Here is a 20,442-nt window from a genome sequence, read left to right as displayed (position 1 = left end):
ACATTCCAGTCAACGTCTAGTCCTCAGAGAGCAGCAAGAAGAGTACCGTGTCTGGCTACAACACGGTTAGAGAGGATCAGTTAGACTCTTCAAGTTAGTTGGAAGTCCTTCCATATGTTTGTGAACTTTGTCTTTGAACAGTGCTACGATGATGAGCTACTAGTGAACAACAGGGTTATGAGAAAGTGCTTCGTGCTGTATTTCTGACCACATTATATTTCAACACAAAGACTGGTTCTGTCTGTCGTATGAATGTACCTACGCTTGTAAGTAGGCTGTTTAGGTTTTTATGCTGGTAACGCCACGTAGCCCTCTATATGAAAAACACTGGCTGTGCTGTGTGCAGTCTGTGGCTGGTTGGCATTGTTGGAACATTCGCTATTGTATTGTTGGGCAGTTGGATGTGAACAGCGCGTAGTGTCGCGCGGTTGGAGGTGAGCCGCCAGCAGTGAGCAGTGGTGGATGTGGGAAGAGAGATGGCGGAGTTTTGAGAGCGAATGATCTGGACGTGTGTCCATCAGCAAAAAGGAAATTTGTAAGACTGGAGTCATGAAATTATATATATATATATATATATATATATAATGACTTTTGAACACTATTAAGGTAAATACATTGTTTGTTCTCTATCAAAATCTTTCATTTGCTAACTATGCCTATCAGTAGTTAGTGCCTTCAGCAGTTAGAATCTTTCATTTAGCTGGCACTATTGGCGCTCGCTATATTGCAGTAGTTCGAGTAACGAAGATTTTTGTGAGGTAAGTGATTCATGAAAGGTATAGGTTATTGTTAGTCAGGGCCATTCTTTTGTAGGGATTTTTGAAAGTCAGATTGCGTTGCACTAAAAATATTGTTTGTCAGTTTAGTGTTGATCAGAATAAGTAAAGAGAGAAATGTCTGAGTACGTTCAGTTTTGCTCAGCTGTTTGAAAATCAAATAATGTAAGAGATTTATCAGCACAGTAATTCATAAATTTTTCTAAGGGGACGTTTTACGCTCTAATCCACAGCCACATCAAAGAAAATCTATAACAAAAGATAAGTGGTCATTTATCACTTGTTTGGAGCCCAATTCATTTGTGGCAACGCATCAAAAAAAAAAAAAAAAGTCTATATATTATAGTGAAATGGCCGAGCGCGAGCGGTTCTAGGAGCTTCAGTCTTGAACCGCGCGACCGCTATGGTCGCAGGTTCGAATCCTGCCTCGGGCATGGATGTGTGTGATGTCCTTAGGTTAGTTAGGCTTAAGTAGTTCTACGTTCTAGGGGACTGATGGCCTCAGATGTTAAGTCCCATAGTGCTCAGGGAGGAGGAGATTAGCGTTTAACGTCCCGTCGACAACGAGGTCATTAGAGACGGAGCACAAGCTCGGATTAGGGAAGGATGGGGAAGGAAATCGGCCGTGCCCTTTCGAAGGAGCCATCCCGGCGTTTGCCTGAAGTGATCTAGGGAAATCACGGAAAACCTAAATCAGGATGGCCGGACGCGGGATTGAACCGTCGTCCTCCCGAATGCGAGTCCTGTGTGCTAACCACTGCGCCACCTCGCTCGGTCATAGTGCTCAGAGCCATTTCAACCATTTTATAGTGATAAGTGCACTTTCTATATCTGTGCAAGTGTGAATGAGGTAAGAACTGGCTGTGCTATGACAGTTACAGTATCGGTAAATGTGGAGTTGAACATAATTCAGTGAGATACTTTAAACTGAGTGTCATTAGAACTCGTGAGTGCAAATACTTTTGTGCATGCATCACTTCTAGACATCAGCAGCCAACCACATTGCAGATTAGTTATGCAAACACACGTGAAAGACAGGTGTTGTGTTTTCATACTGCTCTAAATGGAATGGCCAAAAGTCACAGGAAGGGTTTTTCCACTTGAAACGTGCTGTGTATGACGCTGAAATGTTGCTGCTGGATGTGGTGTATGGCACAGGCGTAGATACAGTCTCTGAGTAATCTGTTACAGACAAGTGTTAATAAATATGGCAGCACATCATGATTTTACAGAATTTTAATGTTGGATGATTACTGCTTCAAGATGCATAGCTCACAGCGTATCTAAAATTACACAAGATACGGCTTCGCAAGGTCAACAGTGTCTAGAGTAGATCTTCAGTGTGGCAGAGACAGTGGTTCCACATGTGTAAACCACTGCACTGGAGCACTGCAAAAGTTCGGTGACCGGATGTCCTGTTACCTTTGCAGAGCTGTACTGTAACTTAGATATCTGCTGACTCACAAGTGGATGTCGGAATTCTTATGTTGACATCTTGACACAGAATGCAATGACTGGTATGGGCCTGTGATCAGTGACCAGTGGTGGCGTACAGCAAGATCTGATGAAGCCCAGTTTCAGTTGTTGGTTGTTTGGAGGTTAAGGGACTAAACAGTGATATCAGTCCATTGTTCAAGAGGTACCAATCTGCAGTCATTGTTGTTGTTGTTGTTGTTGTTGTTGTCTTCTGTCCTGAGACTGGTTTGATGCAGCTCTCCATGCTACTCTATCCTGTGCAAGCTACTTCATCTCCCAGTACCTACTGCAGCCTACATCCTTCTGAATCTGCTTAGTGTATTCATCTCTTGGTCTCCCTCTACGATTTTTACCCTCCACGCTGCCCTCCAGCACCAAATTGGTGATCCCTTGATGCCTCAGAACATGTCCTACCGACCGATCCCTTCTTCTAGTCAAGTTGTGCCACAAACTCCTCTTCTCCCCAATTCTATTCAATACCTCCTCATTAGTTATGTGATCTACCCATCTAATCTTCAGCATTCTTCTGTAGCACCACATTTCGAAAGCTTCTATTCTCTTCTTGTCTAAACTATTTATCGTCCATGTTTCACTCGATACATGGCTACACTCCATACAAATACTTTCAGAAACGACTTCCTGACACTTAAATCTATACTCGATGTTAACAAATTTCTCTTCTTCAATCATTGATGTCCATCAGAAAATTGATCAGATTATGAAAGCATGTAAGAGCGATAAAACTGAGGCGCTGAAAGCAATATTGATGCCAGAGCTGAGAAGTAAAATTATGTGTGACAGAGCAGAGGAAGGTTCTCCCAGGGCTCATCTGTGTAGAGAGAACCCCCGGCCACATACACCTGCTGCCAACCTGACTAAGAGTGAAGACAGTTACAGAGTAAATAATCGTTTCTAGTCAGGTGAAGGCTCAAAGTATTGAACTACAGTTGGGCAGATAATAATAAAACGAGGTGACAGAAATAACCAGGTCAGCAAGTGGGTGGAGCCAGGCAAGTTTCCCCAAGGGCTCTGTATGCGGCAGGAGCAGCCCCTCCCATTGCTGTCCCACCTCCGATCCTTTGTAGTCTAAGAGGCGAACAGCATGCATCGCAAGGCCACCCCTAAAATAGAAAATAGGGTGCAATTCAACGAGAAGAAAAGAGAGATGACGAAGACAGCTGATGAACGAAGCAGTGTCAAGTGCCTTTCAAACCCAGCATGTGACAAGAGGTGCACCATCCCCAGCCACTTTGCACCTGCTTCAAATGCAGTTTAAGATATTATATCTGAGAATAAAAACAATTTTCAGGGAGAAAACCGAGAACGACTTCCAGTGTCCTTTTGTCGTTCAGCAATATTAGAGGCAAAGAATCTGGAAGACCTCACTTAACATGGGGAGCCAGAAGGAGGGAGCATTCCAGCAGGGTGTGAGCTGCTGTCTGTAAGGCCCCACAACCACAACGTTAGGTTGGTTCGTTGTTGTTGTTGTTGTTGTGGTCTGCAGTCCAGAGACTGGTTTGATGCAGCACTCTCCATGTTACTCTATCCTGTGCAAGTTTCTCCCAGTACCTACTGCAGCCTACATCCTTCTGAATCTGCGTAGTGTATTCATCTCCTGGTCTCCCTCTACGATTTTTACCCTCCACGCCATGGGTTAATCTGGTATGAGAGATGTGAATGCGATATAAGAGATGGGATTCCTTCTGTGAGGAATAGAAGGAGAAGCGGCATGCAGCACTAGACTCCATGGCAGTTGTAATGGTACTTGAATTACGTAACCATTACAGCACCTCACCTCAACCTCTCGATACCAGCAATATCCTACTGTGTTTCTGTAAAATAGTTAACAGATTTCTGTAACAACATTCAGATTTGATTTCAATAATGTATAGGTACTTCGATACATCGATATTTTTATATTGCAATGATATTATTCTTATGTGTATTCTTTCTTTTGTCACTATGATCTTTGACATACTTGTAACTCTGATTTTTGGGCGTTTAAGCGGTTATTAGAGAGTCAAGTTTTGGTCGTCATATTAAAAAGACGCAAATTGTAGTCAGTTTATGAAATGTGAACTTTAACAGTGAGGAAGATATTTTCAAGTGTGTTTTATATTGTGAAGTGATGTTTTGGAACGAGTTACGTGATATTGCAACAAAAGTAATAAAAAGGAAGTGTAACTTAAATTCGGAGTGCTGATTACTTTTTTACATCACCATTGTCCTAACTTGAAAAAGTTTAATCTTCAAGAATGGTTGATGAAACACATCTATAAAACTTTTGAATATCGCAGAATAACACCTAGGCCTCTTTGCATCCGAGCTTGGAATTATCACTACCTATATTTTCGACGATTGAGCCATGAGTTCACAACAAGACCAGCGTGGGAAACATGAAAAGATGAGTGCCTAGATTATCCATTATTTCAAGAAATGACTTTATTAAGTGTGCTCTAATGACACCTGCCACATAATATAACACCTGCCACATAATATAACACCTGCCACATAATATAACTTTGTTGTTGCCTGAAAATGCAATATTTAGCAGTGTGAGCAACAGTACAATCATAATTAATTTTTGACCTTTGTTGTGGTAGGGTTGTTAGACAGTGCAGGATTTATTGGAGTGGACAGTACCCCACCAGATGTCATTCCATCTATGAGTGAGGAGAGGTCGTAATTGCACCCACAAATTCGGAATTTGGCTGGTCGAAGCGAGTGTTGGGCAAGTAATCGTTTCTTTTGTGAAATGGTCGACCATTTCATTTGGTACAATACCCACACGAAATCAGACACAGAGAATGACTACTGAACAGATAGTATGACTAAGGTCAGAGAGAAGGTCATGAATAGCAGATATCACAGGATGATAAGAGTAACATCGATCAGTGGCCTGGAGTACTTTTTGAGTCACTACAAATACACCGTCGAGAGGCGTCTGTTTATTAAAACTTTGTGCTCTGTCTTTGACAATCAGCTTCACTGTAAATACATTAAACGTTCCTGGCATCAAATGTTGCTCCTGACCAGCATGAGTTGTAACAACATATCCCATCTCATCCTTGGATTTAGAGCAATCAATGTAAATAATGGTAGCACCCTGATACTCTGAAGAACAGAGACATGCAGACATCGAAAGGCAATGGATGCGGACAAGAAATACAAGACATAAGAAGAAAATTATTACAAAAGAGTAACTGTAATTTATTACAATGAAGATAATATTATTTGGAATCAAAATCAGGTCAGTGCATTAAATTTTGTGCAACGTTTTCTGATTTTATCCTCAAATACGGTTGCTGAATGTCGTCCATGTCCAAGGTTGTTTATATTATTTGTTCATTTATTTACTTACTTGTTTATTTCGTTATTTGGCCATCTAGGGACCACAATAAGCTTACAACAATTGTGATAAGTGTTATCCTTCCATTTTCTTTTTCAAGCCGGATGTTTTTCACTAATACACTGCATCTAGCAAGACCTTCGTCACACCACTTGGCACCAGTCGTTCAACTGTCTTGAAAGGTCCCAAAAGTTTCTACAGTTGTCCTGAAGGTGTTCTGATTGCATGTGTCTTCTGCTCCTATATCCTTTTCTTCCAGATATTTTTTGATATTTGTACCACAGCATTCTTGTTTTTGGTTTCGAGTAAAAAATGTTGATCACGTCTTTCATTCATTTGGAGTCCTGCGTTCAGCCATAAAAGCGAACTCTGCATCAGTTTAGTGTCTCCATATTTTTTTCTGTTTTAGACTAAATTTCTTGTTTTTATCTCTGTTCGTAGATCCCATTTTATGGCATGGACCCAGTATATTGTGTAAGATCTCTCTATCTCTCTTTTTCTTTATACTTCTGGAAGTAAACATCTCTCAGAGAATGCAGACACGCTGGTCTAGATGAACTCTGGTGTTTTAAAGGTTTCCAGGGGATATGCCACATAATGTTGTGGAAATTGGAAGGTGGAATATATAAATGAACTGGACATTTATTTTGCAGATAATTTAAGAATGAATGGAAATTTCATGTTACGAGAGCGAAATAGTCGTGTGTGACATCTGTGGAATAATCGACTTACGGCAGTGAGAGTGGTATCTCTGAACTTGTGTAGCTTTGGCTCAATTGTAGAGCGCAGGTGATTGAATCCCGGATTTCCGCGCGTTTGCCGGTCGAACTTGAAGGAGTTGGCATTCGCGCTGTTGCAGTTACATGCGATATGGGAGCGAAAAATTCAGTATTGTGGAAACAACCCGATGAATCCACAAGTAAGATGAATTTTTCGAACCCTGTGGACAAGGAAGATTTTTTTTTTACAATGTACAGCATTTGCTAAAATTATTAAGAAATTACTTTATTGACGACAGAATCACCTTGCGTGATGGTACCATATTTACAAAACTGTAATAGAAGATCTTCTGCAGTACAAGACAAGTGATCTTTCGATCACCTATCACACTTAGGAAGGTGACTTGAATGTGAGAGGACGTATACATCAAAACGTTAGATTGGCTGCACAGCTATTTCCACGTCGCACTGCACAAGCTGTGAGGTATGTCCTCCATAAAGGTCGTGAAGGAAGTTTCAAACGAATTGACATACAACGTTTTCGACGTGTTAAACTCGAGGTACACCTTAGATCAGAAAGTACCTCTTAGAAGTGTTTATGGTTTAAACCTCAGAAGTCAAGAAAATTTCCTGAAGAGGGTTTTCGAAATTTCCTCGAATATGCGAGTAGGGAAAAGAAATAGGTTCTCCCATTTCAAAAAGGATTTGCTACATCAATAAATTCACTTTTTGGACATTTTTACAGATGTGAAAAATGCTGGGGCAACATACATCGTGATTGTCAGGTTGAATCAAGATTGTTTCGAAAATTTCTTTTCTAAAATTCGTGATCTTGGTGCTTTTTACAATATACCACGCCCTTTGAAGTGAAAAATAGAATACGTCCACTAATACTGACTAATAATGCGCCTAATATACCTTTGTCCCTTGATGCTTCCATTGCAGAGGACAGAGACCAAAATTCTGCAGAAGTAGTGTGAGAGTTCCAGAACTTTATTTCTAGCGAGTTGTGCAACAAAGTATTTGACACATAACATCACAGTATTTTATATGATGATTTGTTTGGTGGTTGCGATCTTGGTGATTAAGCGAGCTCCAGTGAAGACGTCGCAATGCCTTAAAATACTTGGCAGGATACATCGCGTTCAAGTGGAAAAGCATCGACAGTTCATTAGGAATTACAACTGCAAAATGCCATTCGATGCAAAATTAACAGCGAAACAAGACTGGATAAGTGTGCTTTCGCAACGTCGGCTTACTTCTCCATCACCAGAGTGGTTTATTACAATATAAGATTTCGAATTTATTTTTGCCTCTTTTCATGGAGCAATATATTTCACGTTGCAAAAGCGTGATGGAATCATTAGCAGCACTAGTACAATCAAGATTTCCCGAAATCTAAAAGGGAATCATTGATTTGTGTGTAAGGAAGAGAACTTTCAGCCGCATTAGATTTTTGGATAAAGGAGCCAAATGAAATGCAATGAAGAGGGCATCGGCGAAAAGAAATTTTAATTATCTTATGTTTACCGTTAGAAATATGTTCTGAAATAGTGTTTTGTTTTCTGCACTAGACAGTGCCACAAGTTCCTACAAGAAATCGTAACACGACACGCACACAAATGTCATAAAAATGGTTCAAATGGCTCTGAGCACTATGGGACTTAACATTTGTGGTCATCAGTCCCCTAGAACTTAGAACTACTTAAACCTAACTAACCTAAGGACATCACACACATCCATGCCCAAGGCAGGATTCGAACCTGCGACCGTGGCGGTCACGCGGTTCCAGACTGAAGCGCCTAGAACCGAATGGCCACAACAGCCGGCACACAAATGTCATACTAACAAATGTAAATCCACCTGATGACGCGGGTTTAAACCACTGAAACGCGTCGTGGAGATAAATAAACAGTGACTGGTAACAGTAAACTTGTTGTTTCATTTAGTGTGCTCTGAACTGCACCGCTTTCAGCAACAGAATTAAATTTTCCGGGTCAACATCGTAAGGAAAGTTTCGTCATCTTTATCATAACATTCTCTACATATGTTTCAACTAAAGTCGATCGCAAAATTGTAAGATATTCTGCGCAGTCACGGTCTTAAGCTGGAATTATTGGTGAAGAGCACCTACAGCTAACATTGGATATTGAGAAGTGTTGTCATCAATGCTCTTTACGCTTTGTTTTTCCTTTAGAATATTTCTAACAGTGATTATTTCGAACCATCTTGATCCCCATCAACGAGATGCTCAAAATCGAATGAAAAGAGACACGAAAAATATTTTACTCTCTGAGATACCCACTAGCGAGTGCGCGACTGCGTGAGCGCTGGCTGCCAAGTGACGCAACACGTCGCTGACCAATGAGAATGTACTTGCCGGAATGGTCACCCTCTCTAGGTACCATGGTAGGGCGGAGAGTAGTCGAGTGTTGGACACGGAGTAAGCTGGCAGAACTTTAAGCATAGTGCATATTGGAGGAGGATTTTACTGAAGAAAATTGTTAGGTATTATTAATCTGATGGAGGGACTTACAGACGCAGCATTTATGGAAAACAGAGAATGGATTCGCATTATGGATATGTTTTGTAAGGTAATAATTTTTTTGCTGCGTGTACTGATATCTTGATTCTTGCAACAGAATAGTCCATTTCCCACCTCAGTTTAGGTTAGTTCAGTTTAATTAATTTCAATTTGCATAATAGTAAAAGCATTGCCTTGTAAGACTTCTGTAAAGGAAGTAATGTTTTTGGTTTTCTGTGAGTGTTTTGTTCATGTGAAATAAGAGTTTAAAATACAGCATTGTCATTATAATGAAGAGATTAGTATTTTCATTGCAAGTAAGAAGTTTTATTAGCATGAGAAAATCGTCTCAATCTTTCTCCCTGTAGCTTAGTTTTACTTTAGCATCTGTCAAATGACGCGATTTCTTCGTCCTGTGCTCTTGATGCTGATTACGCTGTAATTTTTCAGGTGGGATTATTTTCATTTTTTGTTAGTTTTTCCGTTTCTCATCTCACGTTTCCATTGCGCAAATTCTAAGCATTTTCTTTGTAATTCAGATTTTTAATGGACCAATGAACAGTGTATATTTCTACACAGTTACTACATGATTTCAGTGTTCAAATTTTTTTGGGCAGTGCGCAGTTTGATTTTGGTTGTGATTTTTGAGTAACAATTTTGATTTAATGGGATATCGTCTCAGTTATGTGACTGGATTTGTGATTTCCTGTCAGATAGGTCACAGTTCGTAGTAACTGACGGAAAGTCATCGAGTAAAACAGAAGTGATTTCTGGCGATCCCCAAGGTAGTGTTATAGGCCCTTTGCTGTTCCTTATCTATATAAACGATTTTGTAGACAATGTGAGCAGCCGTCTTCGGTTGTTTGCAGATGACGCTGTCGTTTATCGACTTATAAGGTAAACTCATCTGAAGATCGAAACAAATTGCAAAACGATTTAGAAAAGATATCTGAAAGGTGCGAAAAGTGGCAGTTGACCCTAAATAACGAAAAGTGTGAGGTCATCCACATGAGTGCTAAAAGGAACTCGTTAAACTTCGGTTACACGAAAAATCAGTCTAATATAAAAGCCGTAAATTTAATTAAATACCTAGCTATTACACTTACGAACAACTTAAACTGGAAGGAACACATAGAAAATGTTGTGGGGAAGGCTAACCAAAGACTGCGTTTTATTGGCAGTACACTTAGAAAATGTAACAGACCTACTAAGGAGACTCCCTACACTACGCTTGTCCGTCCTCTTTTAGAATACTGCTGCGTGGTGTGGGATCCTTACCAGATAGGATTGACGGAGTACATGGAAAAGTTCAAAGAAAGGCAGCACGTTTATCGCGAAATATGGGAGAGAATGTCACAGAAATGATACGGGATTTCGGCTGGAAATCATTAAAAGAAAGGCGTTTTTCGTTGCGACGGAATCTTCTCACGAAATTCCAATCACCAATTTTCTCCTCCGAAAGTGAAAATATTTTGTTGATACCGACCTACATTGGGAGGAACGATCACCACGATAAAATAAGGGAAATCAGAGCTCGTACGGAAAGATATAGGTGTTCATTCTTTCCTCGCGCTATACGAGATTGGAATACTAGAGAAATGTGAAGGTGGTTCGATGAACCCTCTGACAGGCACTTGAATGTGATTTGCAGAGTATCCATGTAGATGTAGATATAATTTCCTGCACAGTAAACGCCAGTTAGGTTAGTCTTTATGTAAATGTGTGCACTGAGACATGCTGTTCGCTTTCAGTTCAATGTTTTTATAACAGAGGAAAGTACATTCAGTTTTGAGTAAAAAACAGCCAAACATTTAAATTCTCTTGAACGAACGAACGATAGAGTCTGAGCAAATAACTTTCAAAATTATGTAATATTTTCAATAGACAGTATGAGAATTCTGGATGCTTAAAATACCTGTTCATAATGTATTCTGTAATGCACGTGGTGTACTGGACAACACACAAATACATTGATATTAAGGAAAAGGTTGTGTTATGTGATAAAACCAGATTTCACATATCTGGACCCGCTAATAATCAAAACATTAGAATACTGTGCTAACGAGGTGCAATTTGTTTCCAATGACAGCTGTGTGGAGCAACCTCAAATACTTTCACCGTTAGGCTGTGTCGGAACCTACCTGGCACCTTTGGAGACAATAAGTTGGACGGCACGTGCTGGAGGCAATACATCCGCCATCTTGTCGAGGGCGGCGTTGCAGTCAGCTCGCAGGAACCTGTTTGTGTCTGCGGATCGGTGAAACAGCGAGCCCACCAGTTCCTCCACATCCTGCGGAACACAAAAAAACTATTTGATGGAGGACCTTAACATGTTTACTGTATATTACATGATGCTAATAGAGTCAACTGTAATAAAATCTACTTTATCCATTTTATAATTTTCAAGAAACACTTTTTTAAATTTATTAACAAAAAATATTGAGTTTTTCTGCAGAAAATATTTTTTGTGAACTTTCTAATGGGGAATAATAATGAATGTAGTACCAGAGGTGGCTTTTTATGTTATGCAGAGTCTCTGAAAACGTCATTCAGTTATCTATGATAGAATAATGGGGCATATGTATTGAAAATTTTAGTTTGCGGGAAATTGACTTTAAAGAAAAAACTTTCGAAATTTGTTACTTACAGTTAATTAAAACTGTCCTGCTGCATATGATGACCCTTCTTTGGCCTCTAGCAGGTCTTTGAGCTTCTTTTTCATCTTCCTGGATGTTTGTCTTGCTTTCTTGGCCATAATAGTTGCAGACCTGTCTATATCGGCTATCCTCATTTTATCGCAGTGTTGCAGCCCAGTGATCATATTTTCACCAGGATTAATTCCCAGCTTTTTGGTACCCAACACTTTCCAATGTTACCACAGTTGAATGTAATAACAGCATCATGAACTCCTAGTTTCATTGTATGCATGCCTACAAATACAGTTTTAGGAAGGCGGTTCCAAATTATGCTGTTGAAACATTCATTTGGGTTCTGTGTCTGCCCATGCAGACATTCACTTAGAAGGTCAGGATGAGCCAGGTCTCTGAAAATAGGTTTAATTGCTGTAATAACAGCAGCAGGAAGAGGATGCTGGTGAGAATAAGATTCTCCAGTTGCCGGAGCCCTATTGTATTTGCACCAAGAACTTTCTCCTGATGGACACAATCCATGACATGGCTTATCATCAGTAGAGGACTTATGGAAGAAAATGGCCCAAACATCTCTCTTCATTGCCTCCAGATTGTCTTTATTTCTCCTAATTGCCAGCCCATAGTATACCTGCAAGTTTTCTATTTCAGTTTTAGTTAACCAACCCTGTCCAGTCGACAATTTTCCATCTTCCAATTTTTTCCTCCCATATCAACAGTTAGTTTTCTCAGCCTTGTTCCCAAACGTTTTTGAACATGGCCTACACATTCTATTTTGCTAATAATGGCATCTCCATATGGCTTAGAGTTCATCACATTGTTGTATGCCTTACTGTCACCATCGCCCAAATATTTGGTGTACCGTACACCTCTTGTTTCTATGGAGTGATGAAATATTTGTTGTACCCCATGAACTTCCATACCACCACTTGTTCCTCTAAAATTAGCCACACAAAATGGTTCAAATGGCTCTGAGCACTATGGGACTTAACTACTGTGGTCATCAGTCCCCTAGAACTTAGAACTACTTAAACCTAACTAAGCTAAGGACATCACACACATCCATGCCCGAGGCAGGATTCGAACCTGCGACCGTAGCAGTCGCGCGGTTCCGGACTGCGCGCCTAGAACCGCTAGACCACCGAGGCCGGCTTAGCCACACAGTTGTGGTCTTTATGTTCACTGACTTTAAAACATTTGCAGTATTTAGACATTATCTCCACATCACACTTTACCGATATCTACACTCGTGGCAGTCACTACTCCATTTAGAGAAGTATGTCCTCTTTTCTGCCAACTTCCATCAAGTGCAACTGCAATATCCGAACATCCATCATTTTCTTCCACTGCTTCCCTAGCAGCCAGTTTCATGCTTTCCTCATTGACCTCACATACAGCTTTCTCTAACATTGCAGCCAGTTTTTCACATTTATTTCGTGGTTAATGTAAGTTCATCGCTGAACAAAATCTTCTCCCTGCAGCCATGCCCTAGTCAATGGATCATAAGGCATAAACTAATCTAGTACTGATTTCATAAGAGCCACTTGCATCTGGTTTTGAAGAACTCATAAATGAAATCACAGCTGAACATTGAGTGCAAATTAAATCCAAAGCAATTGCTAGGCCTTTTCTCCCACTGGCACTCTCACAAATTTTCACACTCTGTGACTCACCACACTGTCTACATTGTACAAATTTAGAAATTACATCTGATAATATTCTCAAATTTATAATAATGTTACTGCACCCCTTGTCACTTACAATAAATTCGTTGTAACTCTCTTGAAATTGTGAGAGCTTCTTTGATGATGCACTTGTTGAAGAATTACAAATAGAAACATCGTTGCCAGGCGACATAACCCCTTGTACAGAAAGCTTTCTAAACTTGTTTCCTCTAATTTCTCGTTTCTCGAAAATGCCTTTACGTTTTGTCATCTTAAATAAACACAACAAAACACACGTAAACAAGCCCTGCAAACGTAAGTATAACAACTACTCGCAATCACACTTGAACAAAACTAACCGTGTGTTTGAAAGTGTGTTGTTTACAAACAGCAGAAACAAAAGAATACCGACCGTTGCATTCCAAGGATAGCCAAGACACTCAGGAATAAAAAAAATTCCCTAACGTGCAATGTAGGGGATGTAAAGATCTAAAATATATGCAGAAAAGTGGGTGACAGAAAAGTGGGCGTGGCACATAAACACATGTGGTAGGAAGATGCTCTTTAAATGCTCGAAAAACTTTTTTTCAGCAAAATCCTTTTCAGAGTAGTTAAATAAAACCTTAATCTATCGAAATATGATGAAAACCGAAAATCGATTTTTTTCGGCCTGAACCATGGTGTGGTCTCCTTAAAATCCAATAAAACTTGTGGTCGCAAAGAAAACAATTCTGTGTATTATTGTCCCATCAAATTTGAGGTTATTAAATACGTAGCATTTGTTCATATGAACAAGTAATGAGTGAAGTCTCAACCTGGCATTCATCTTAAGGTATTTAGGGATACCATGATGAAAATAAGAATGTCTTGTTGGAGAGTGGATCCCACAAGGGAGGTCAGAGTTTAGCGACCCATCAACGACGAGGTCATTAGAGACAGAGTGGAAGCTCGGACTGGGAAATGAAATCAGGCTGTTGACTGTGAGTCTACTCTCCTACCAAAGCGCAATCTTCCTTGGCGGTTTATTAGTTAGTTAATTGGTTACATGTTCCATAGATCATTTGAATGGTTCTTTTATCGAAATGATGAGGAACGAGTTAGTTTACAGCATATGTACACATGATTAGTGTTAACATCAATGGAAATATAATTTTTTAGTCCTTATCAAGCAACTACACTTGAAAACTAGTTTTAGTCCTTGTTTTTGGTTACTGATTTTTTTAAGAGTCGTCCACGGAATAGAAGGAGTTGTCTGGAAAAAATGATTTTATGGTAGATTTGTAGATTTAAAACTTGCTTTGTTATCTGTCAGACTTTTACAGTATTGAGCAAATGATCAAAAATTTTTGTAGCTGCAATCTGAACTCCTTTCTGAGCCAATGACAGTTGTAATAGTAGATAATAGCCGGCCGCTGTGGCCGAGCGGTTCTAGGTGCTTCAGTCCGGAACCGCGCTGCTGCTGCTGCGGTCGCAGGTTCGAATCCTGCCTCGGGCATGGATGTGTGTGATGTGCTTAGGTTTAAGTAGTTCTAAGTCTAGGGGACTGATGACCTCAGATGTTAGATCTCATAGTGCTTAGAGCCATTTGAACCATTTTGAATAGATAATAAAGGTGATCTTTTCCGCTGATGTTGTGGATATGGATAATTCTGGACGAATTTAGTTAGGGAGTATATGTATTGTGATAGTACAGTCAAAATGACCAACTCCGTGAAGAGGCGCCTGCGTGACGACTAAAAGTAAACGGCACACTTTATTCTTACTGCTCGTTTCTGTGCAATCAGTACTTTTTACCTCTTAAAATTAATCCATAAGACATTACTGAGTGGACATACGTGAAATACGTAAGAAGGTTAATTCGTTTATTTCCAGGGCTAACAATTATATGAAGAGCAAAAGTTGCTGAACTTAAATGTTTTTTAGCAGGTGAGTAATGTTTCTTCATGTTCAACATTCCATCAGTAAGTGCAACCGAAAGTGTAGAGCAATCTACCCAGTTTACCAACTTATCTTCATGTGCTACAACAGTTGCTGATATACCTCTCTCTCTCTCTCTCTCTCTCTCTCTCTCTCTCTCTCTCTTTTTTTTTTTTTTTTTGAGTCATCAGACTTTTGATTGATTTGACGTGTGCCGCCATGATTTCCTCTTCTGTGTCAACCTCTTGATCTCAGAGTAGCACTTATAAACTACATCCTCAATTATTTGCTGGATGTATTACAATATCTGTCTTCCTCTACAGCTTTTATCTTCTACAGCTCCATTGAGTTCTGCAGAGTCTATTCCCTGATGTCTCAACAGATGTCTTATTATCCTTTTTCTTCTTGTCAGTGTTTTCTATATGGTCCTTCCCTCGCTGATTCTGTGGAGAACCTCGTCATTTCTTACTTTATCAGTCCACCTAATTTTCAACATTCTTCTGTAGCACCACGTCTGAAATGTTTCTATGGTCTTTTGTCCCATTGCTCTCACAGTCCATGTCTCACTGCCGTACAGTGCTGTGCTCTAGACGTACATTCCCAGAAATTCCTTCCTCAAATTAAGGCCTATGTTTGATATTAGTAGGCTTCTGTTGGTGAGCAATACTCTTTTTATCAGTGCTAGTCGGCTTTTTATGTTCTCCTTGCTCTGTCCGTCTTACGTTATTTTGCTGTCTAGGTACCAGAATTCCTTAACTTCATGTACTTTCTGACCACCAGCCCTGAAGTTAACTTTCTAGCTGATCTCATCTCTTGTATTTCTCATTACTTTAGTGTTTCCCTGGTTTACTCTGAATGTATACTTTGTACTCATTCCATTCAGCAGATCCTGCAATTCTTCTTCACTTTCACTGAGGACAGCCGTCTCACCAGCGAATTTTATCATTGACATCACTCACCTTGAATTTTAATCCCACTCTTGAACCTTTCTTTTATTTCCATCATGACAGTGCTCATAAGAGGTCAAACGATGTGCTGTACTGGTTTGACAATGGACTCGTATTTCGTAGGAGTGCATTGCAAGTCACTGTTATTATTTAGATTTTCTATGGTTTCCTTAAATAATCTAGGAGAATGCCAGAATGGGATCTTCGAAATAGTTATGTCAGATTTTCTGTTCCCAGTGACTTAGTCTTTGACATACTTGAATAATCATAGTTGAAATCAACAGCTGTATTGTAATCCAACGTCGTTTATTCAAAACATGCATGAGTTTCTACGCAGAGAAGTGTCATCTTCAGGCCCGAGGCGTAATCTGCCGTCAACGTACGAACCACAATCATAAAGGCCAACGGAGTCTTCAAATGGAAACAGTACACATTATTAAGCATCTTACGCCAGCACATGCAACCAACAAAGTCTAGTGCAGCGGGGCCAAAAACCAACTGGATTCAATAACTTCCAGTAACAAACCCACCAATGGTCAAACGGCAACTCAGATTTTACCTGTTTGGCATTCGTGAAAAAATCTTTTGTTTCTATGTTGACGTGAAAGAGGGCAAGCAGTTCAGCATACGAGAAGCAATATAAATTTAAGAAACATCTGAGAGAACACGCTTCGAAGATTCACCCTGAAAGCTTGAATGTAATCACATCTTTCCAAAAAAAGTCACCAGTCTTAAATTGGTCAGCGTAAAGCCAGTAATAAAAATTTCAACTATGAATTGAGCTTCAAGCGCCACCTGTGAGATTGTCATGGTGAGACTTCAAGCAACGCATCTGGAAGGAAGAAAGTAAAGTGCTGTCTTTGCTTTTGAAGCATCATCAGGAAAGTGCTATGTAGGCTATCTAGACGTGATGCATTATATTACTAAAGAAAATTTGCAGCTCTCATCGTTTTCTGATTTTGAAGAATGGAAAGCAAATACTGAGAAGACAAAAAGACATGTCTCAGTTAATAAAAAACGTGCCCTCTGAAGTGGCTGGTGATAATACTGTGAGACGACTTTATACCTGCCATCGCTCAGATCACTCGGTCTCGAAGATTAAAGTTATTAAGACCGCAGACCGCTAGTGGGCCTGCCAATTAATATTTGCTTCGACCTATGGTGGTTACGTCAATGATTTGTGTCACATTGATTAACTGAAAGAGAAAGAGCCAACATAGCTGCAGATGTGCTGGAAAAAATTAAATACTCAGTTGCTGGCTTTGAACTGGGAAGGACTGATCTCCTGGCGAGGAATGATTTTGCAAATATTTACAGTGATACAACCTGTGCTCATCCGTCAGACATCAGAACGACGCAATTACTGCAGAGGCTTGGGTGGATGAAATCATTGTCTGCTATTCTATGAGCCCCGAGGGATAGTTAGCGAAAGTCATCCAAGCCTGTAAACTTCTGATTTTGTGTTAATTTAATGAATTAAGCGCAGAGTGAAGAAATATCGACATGAGTTTGTTTGTATGGCTGCAATGCTTGGACTAAATTGGTACGACTTTGAAATAACAACGTTATTTCAGAACGAAGCTTTCACTCTGCAGCAGAGTGTGCGCTGATATGAAACTTCCTGGCAGATTAAACTCCTGACCTTTGCCTTTCGTATTCTACCGTATAAGCCGCACTGAGGCACAAGTTGTGATATAGCTGTGGCTAGCATATGGTGCCCTGGAGCCCTTCTGTGCACTTTGTAGTGGTAATTTGCGTGGCTAGTGATATTTAAAGGACCATATAAAGAGGCACACAACACTGGGAATAATGAGGCAGTCCGCTCGCCACTCAGACTGTTAGATCCCTGGATTTCACAGGTGATAGAGACACTCTAATGAGGCTTGCAGGAGTCCTGAGTCACTCAAAGAAGGACGGGATTTTCAGTGTTGTGCTGTATGGTACTGTCCAGAGCCCAACTAGTAGGTTTGAGTATTATGGGTTGGCCTACCAGCTGCTAGTATCTGGAGAGGACTCACTGTTCTTGAAGAGACCAAGCCTGTTTCTGTGGGAATGGGACCTAGAGCAGTTACCGTCACGTTCGCTTGGTGTGTTGGAAATTCTGCAATGTACGAACAGTGGTCCGACTTGCCTATTGCCGCATGATATTACACAGGGATTTCCATTACAAACTTTGAGAGGGGAGTGTGGCCTAACTGGCACTCTACTTGATATGTTGTAAGTTGGGAAATTATTTAACATTGCAGTTTCACGCCATTGGAAAGAAGTAAATAAGATTTTGCCTGATTGCTGTTTGCTGCAGTGCAGGTGCAAGTGGGGGATCGGTTGCAGGGACGCATGATTGTGAACACTCTGGAATCACTGGTCTTAGAAGAGACTTCACTTGCTCGATTGGTGAGGGGACGATCATTCTGGTGTTCTGCGCCGGGACGTCATGCTGATGACTTAGTGTGACCCACAGATTCTGGGCTGGTGCAGATCTCGTGCTGATCCCATCTTCACGTCCATTGACGTAACACGAGATTCATGAGCATTTTGTGCAGAACCAGCTTGATAAATGGGAGTTTACCATTTTATAAGGGCACACCGATGCCACAGTGTTGTTAGATTCCAATTATGAAGATAGGTTCTTTTGACATAACTACATAAGCTTCTGCGGCCGGTATCATGATCATTAAAATTCTTCTGGGTATTGTACCGTGTCACTGTACAAAATATTTTAATTATAAACTTAAAACCAATGTTTCGATCACAACAGCCTTTCTCAGGGCAGCAATTGCCTGAGTAGGGCCGTTGTAATACTGTCCAATCGTTGGTTTTAAGTTTTTAAGTAAAGTAATTTATACAATGACATGTTATGATATGCAGAAGAATTTTAATCATCATAGTTTCATTTACTTTTAGTCTGGACAACCAACAACTGTGTAGCGAAATTCATACTCATTGTGGTTACTCACATCAGTGACAGATGTGCAGCTCAGTCCATTATAGTTCCCTGCACGTCATATTTGTACTGATAAATAGTCTATCATGTTAGATTTGTATTGCCAGTCTGTTGGTTTTCTTGTATATGAAGTCGAATTTTTGCAATAAATAACCATTATACTTTGATTTCAGTTTCATTTAAAGTAGGTAGTGTTCCCTTCATATCATTTTAATTATCAATTATTTTTAAAATACAGTTATTAACTGATTTTGTAGCAATTCCCCGCCCCAAGTTACAGCCAAATTTCGGATAGCTTAGTTCCATTTTGTTAAGTGTATTATCATTGGGTCTTAAGGGGTATGTTGGAGTCTAGATGGTTTCTGACTCCAGTAAGGATTTCCAAGTTCACACACGTAGGATATTGCAGAATTGGAATATAGTATCAGAATGATACAATAACAGAATGTGTCAATGGCTAAAACAAAGTACACAATGCATGTTCTTGACAAAGGTTATGTGGTGAGGGTTCCATTCTGTTGAGAAGTGAAAGCACAGGAAAAGTGAAGTCCAAAGATCTTAAAACATCGATCTTTATTCACTCGAGGAGACATATACGGTCATATCAGAAATATTCAGAAGGCAGTATACAGAGTCTTTTTACCTTACCCACTGTTTTTTTTTTCTATGAAAATTTGGGGGGGGACGGCAAATTAAAATTACTGTGGCTTGATTCCTTGCATTACTACAGAATTAAATATCTTCCATAAATGTTTCCCTTTATGGCCGAGCTTAGGTCCACCATATTTAAGAGACGCCTGTGAGTTTCCCCTTCTCATAGTGAATCTGCACCCTTTGTGGCATCCGGTCCTGGACGGACGACAGGGTTCGTTTCACATTTCCTGAAGGCTGACTCTTTCGGCCTTTTACTTAAATGAGAGCGAAATGCTCGTTAACTCGCAGCAGGTGAGACGGCACGGCCTGGCGGGCATTGTATACAAGAGTATATCAGGGCAGCACAGGGCACAGATGTGCTGTGAAGAATCTATATGTCATAGTTACAACAGTGCCGAGTAACCTGTAGGGGCAGAAGGAGGCTGAGGGAAGCTGACGTTGTAATTATCAAAGAGCGCTCCACTTGCCTGCTCCAGAGAAACTAAGTCAGAGGCACAGGGAAAAGACGTATAAATAAGCGACCCTGGAGGCTCAGTCAGTCCTGTCGCCATTCTTTCTGCACCTAGGACAAGAGAAAATGACGACTGTCTAAGTTGTAGGCCAACCACGATGACCTCTGGTGATGGATATTTGTGGCCAACTGGCTACCTGAAACTACCGCCAACCACTGTTGCACGGATGCACCATATCTTTGGCAGGACTGGCCGCACCTTGAAGCTGCACTGGCGCGAGGAGCGAGAGATCTGCTAGCCTCTGCTCTCTGGGTGACATCGGCCGGTGGTCTGGAAGCTGCTGCATGCAGGGCGTGATCTCGCGGCCTCTCA

The 20,442-nt window shown here is 40.4% G+C and overlaps 1 protein-coding gene across 1 annotated transcript in view; it reads right to left on the bottom strand.

Annotated features, from left to right (window-relative positions):
• LOC126416418 (TOG array regulator of axonemal microtubules protein 1) overlaps positions 1-20,442 on the bottom strand; it is a 63,243-nt gene that overhangs the window by 23,980 nt on the left and 18,821 nt on the right. Inside the window, exon 4 of the mRNA XM_050084138.1 lies at positions 10,986-11,134. Within this exon, the coding sequence (XP_049940095.1) occupies positions 10,986-11,134 (149 nt within the window). The remainder of the gene's footprint in view (positions 1-10,985; positions 11,135-20,442) is intronic.

This window comes from Schistocerca serialis, chromosome 8 (genome assembly GCF_023864345.2).
Source record: "Schistocerca serialis cubense isolate TAMUIC-IGC-003099 chromosome 8, iqSchSeri2.2, whole genome shotgun sequence".
NCBI lineage: Eukaryota > Metazoa > Arthropoda > Insecta > Orthoptera > Acrididae > Schistocerca > Schistocerca serialis.
The sequence above is the reverse complement of the archived record's forward strand: the minus strand, read 5'-3'. Positions and strand labels throughout refer to the sequence as shown.